The sequence below is a fragment of the Elephantulus edwardii genome, unplaced genomic scaffold (assembly GCF_000299155.1).
Source record: "Elephantulus edwardii isolate Elephantulus edwardi_28Jun2011 unplaced genomic scaffold, EleEdw1.0 scaffold00083, whole genome shotgun sequence".
Lineage (NCBI taxonomy): Eukaryota > Metazoa > Chordata > Mammalia > Macroscelidea > Macroscelididae > Elephantulus > Elephantulus edwardii.
In genome coordinates this window covers 10,466,750-10,470,630 of record NW_006399833.1, presented here as the reverse complement: position 1 = coordinate 10,470,630, position 3,881 = coordinate 10,466,750, and the positions used below count along the sequence as shown (strand labels likewise).

Below are 3,881 nucleotides of genomic sequence, written 5' to 3'. Positions count from 1 at the left end.
TGCTCAGATGGTAGCCTGGGCCAAGCACAGCCTCAAAGCTTGTTTCCTTGGTAACCGTGTGAGCACAAGTACAAGCACAAACTCTATGAAATACAGGATGAACCAAAGACAAAGCGTAATTGCAGGGATCTCTATTGTGACCATGCAAAATTGATCGTGGGTTTGTTTTTGTCACCTTCTCTCACGTTCCCAAAGGGAAACACGGACGATCAGATGGACTAGTACTCAGGTTGTTACTGTAAAACCTACACTAGGCTTATTTCTCCCTTCTGTGTATTCAAGTGTTCGCCTTTATTGTAGCTACTTTAAAAAAAAATGCACTGAGCTCAGGTTAAAAACCAACCACCAAAATGGATGCCAACACAGGTCTCAGACCAAGAGAAGGGCACTCAGCTCTTCGAGCACAGTAACTCCTGGGAGCCCAGGGCCAGTGTGTGAAAATCCCTTCTCAGTACTGAACAGTGAGTTGATTTTTCTTTTTTACAATGAAAAAAGCTGAGTAATATTGCATAGGAGTACCAGAAACTGCCTCACTGGAAACAAAAACTATTTACATTAAATAAAAAACCTGTTTGCAGGTTGCGTCTGCCACATTTACAGCATGGTGCATACACACTGTGACCAAACCCATGGAGACAGCTTCTGGCACTCGACACCACAGAGCCGCACAGTTTGCCACTTGAGAGTAAAGCAGAGGGTGGAGAGAGGAAGGAGGAGGGAAAGGAGGCAGAGAGGAAGAGGACAGGTCTCGGCTCATTTCTGGTTTCGGAGCTGATTGGATAACCAATCCAGTTCTTCATAAAGCCCATCTCCGCTGGTGGCACAGGTGGCCTGAATGTACCAGTTTCTGTGGCGAAGGGAGTGCAATCCCAGTTTATCTGTGATCTCAGCGGCATTCATGGCATTGGGAAGGTCCTGCTTGTTAGCAAACACTAGTAAGACAGCGTCCCTGAGCTCGTCTTCTGCCAACATCCTCATGAACTCTTCACGGGCCTCGTTCACACGCTCCCGGTCATTGCTGTCAACCACAAAGATCAAACCTTGCGTGTTCTGGAAGTAGTAGCGCCACAGGAGCCGGATCTTATCCTGACCGCCTACGTCCCACACGGTGAAGCTAATGTTTTTGTACTCAACAGTTTCCACATTGAAACCTATAGTAGGAATAGTGGTTACTATTTCACCAAGCTTCAGTTTGTAAAGAATAGTAGTCTTTCCTGCAGCATCCAGTCCAACCATGAGAATGCGCATTTCTTTTTTGCCAAAAAGGCCCTTGAAGAGGTTGGCAAAAATATTCCCCATGCTTGCAGACTGGTGAAATCAACACTGGCCAGAGACACCCCTTGGCGGCCAGGCGGCTGCTGCTGCTGCTCAGAGCCAGGCGTTGGTCTCGCTCCCACAAGATGGCTGCTCCGCAATATATCTTTTGTTGCTGGTGTTTTGATGTTGGATCTAGACCCCACAATGTAAAGAAATGTATTGTGATAGAACGTGCTTGATGCAATGACATGGCACAGATTAAATTTAGTCAGGAATGATAAACTAATGTGCATAATTGATAATCTACAGAATGTAAGCGAACTTGGCATAAAAAGATTCTGTTGGGAGCTCTGGAGACCTCGTGGCAAGAAGTTGTGCTGCAATCCCAAAGGCACATGGTCTGAGGCCACCAGCTGCTCTTCGGGAGAAGGATGGGAAACCTCCTCCTGTGTGATTAATTGCCTCTGAGAATCCTCTGGAGGGTCAGCTATGTGTTGGTTCCAAGTGAACTGTTGGAATTATGTAGGTCAGCTATGTGTTGGTTCCAACAACAATTGAGATAAAGCAAACTGAGAGCTTAGGGAGATCCAGAGCCGGACTCATCATTTCTCCCTCCCTTGCTCACCACTGCAGGAGTCAACCCACACTGATAATCCCAATGAATTTCTAACCATGCTACTGAGGACTTCACTTTTGAGTTTATTTCCTGCTTGTGATCAGTGTCGATAGGGTTCCTTACCTGGGAATCCTTCAAACCTCAATAGTCCGATAAACTCTAAGCTGGGTCGCTTGCCCTTTAAATATTTTGCCCAGACTATTTGAAAAAACCTCTTCTAAACCTAGCTTGTATTTCTGGTAGTTCTCTGGCAGGTTTGGAAGCAGGAGTGGTATCCACTTCCTAAACCACATGCCTTCGGAAACTCTATGAACTTTGATAAATGTCGATAGTTATAGAGGGGCTTCAGGCCTTTTGTTCATAGGGTGGCAAAGTGTCATGCTCAACTCAAAGGCAATCAACAACAACATTTGCAAAAAACCAAATTTGTTGCTATGGAGTCAGTTCCCACTCAAATACACTTTGTAGGACAGAGTAGAACTGGCCCATATTGTTTTCAAAGCTGTCAATCTTTATAAAAGCCAACACCACTCATTTCTCCCATGCATCTCAGCAGACAAGAAATTAACCACCAAGCCATAAGGGCTTGACCACGAGTCTATGAAGTGGCATCATAATAAAGTTTGATTGCACTGTGTATCTTGTTGTTATTGTTGTTATGTACCATCAAGTCGCTTGTGATTCATAGTGACCCTATGTACAGTAGCTCTGAAGTCTGTCCTGTCCTGAGCCAGTCTCTTTGACTCTGACGCACCAATCCCCATTGCCCCAGTTATTGTATCAATCATCTCATCCAGGGTCTTCCTCTCCTGCATTTTCCCTCCACCCTTCTGAGCATGATGCCCTTCTTCAAGGCCAAATGCCTAAAGTATGTGAGCAATGGAGCTTCAGATCCTAGCCTTCAAGGAGAAACTTGGTTTCACCCTCTCAAGGATAAACCTGTTTGTTCTCCTAGCAGTCCATGGTATGTTCAAGACTCTTCTCCAGCATCACAACTTAAAGGCATCAATTCTTCTGTCATCCTTAGTCATTGTCCACTCTCTGATGCATAGCAAGTAATTGTAAAGAACATAGACAGGATCAGGTGCTCCTTAGTCTCTAGACTGACATCGTTGCTTTCTCAGTACTCTGGAAAGATCCCTGACAGCAGATTTTCCCAATGCAGTTAGTCTTTTGATTTCCTGACTGCTGGTGCCAAGAGTGTTGATTGTGGAGCTGAGCAAGTTGTAAGTGTTAACAACCTCAAATCAAACTCTGGGAGCCCTGGTGGCCTAGTGGCAAGAAGCTGTGCTGCAGTTCCGAATGCAGGTGGTTAGACGCCACCAACTGCTCCCCAGGAGGATGGGTGAACTCTTACCATGTGATTAACTGCCTCTGAAAACCCTCCAGAGGGTCAACTATGGGTCAGTCCTGACTCTACAGTATATCTTGAGTAGTATTTACGTTCATTTTAAACAAGCCTTTGGGAGACTCTAATATACCAACAACCAGTGCAGTGTGGTACCAGGCCTGGCACTCAGCAAACACCAGTGAACTGAATGACAGTGAGTTTCCAGTCTGGGTGAACACTAGGATAAAAGAGAATGAAATGAGAATGTGAGTTCCTTGAGGGCAGAAACCCATACACATCTGTGTTTCCAGTCCCTGGCCCAGTTCCTGATTCAGTGTGGTCATTCAACAAATGTCAGTGAAAAAAATGAAGTGGGGTTCTGCAATCCCAAAGCTGGTATCCTACAATTGGACACCAAGTAGCATCTAGAGAACAATTTTTCTAGGCATACAGATTAGGGGCCACACACTTACGTTTATACCGAGTGTTGCACTGTCTTGAGCTAAGAGTTGACTGTGATACTCCCTTCTATGAAACCCTTCTATCTCTGACCTTGCCACCCTCCCACGCCCCTCACTGATTGCATATTCATATGTCAACATGCACTAGTCCCATAGAGGATTACAGGTTAGAACCCTGGCCCCCATTTTGGAAAGGGCACTGACCCCCACCATAAGA

The 3,881-nt window shown here is 45.5% G+C and overlaps 1 protein-coding gene across 2 annotated transcripts; it reads right to left on the bottom strand.

Annotated features, from left to right (window-relative positions):
• Positions 1-753: 753 nt before the first annotated feature.
• On the bottom strand, positions 754-1,299 carry LOC102874199 (ADP-ribosylation factor 1-like). Of its 2 annotated transcripts, XM_006889927.1 has the most exons (2): positions 943-1,299; positions 754-885 (listed from the first exon to the last, which is right to left on the bottom strand). In XM_006889927.1, the coding sequence occupies exons 1-2, from the start codon at positions 1,297-1,299 to the stop codon at positions 754-756; spliced, it is 489 nt and encodes a 162-aa protein (XP_006889989.1). The 2 variants fall into 2 exon arrangements, with proteins under 2 accessions (XP_006889989.1, XP_006889988.1); XM_006889926.1 differs by having other exon boundaries at positions 754-1,299.
• Between the last annotated feature and the right edge of the window lie 2,582 nt (positions 1,300-3,881).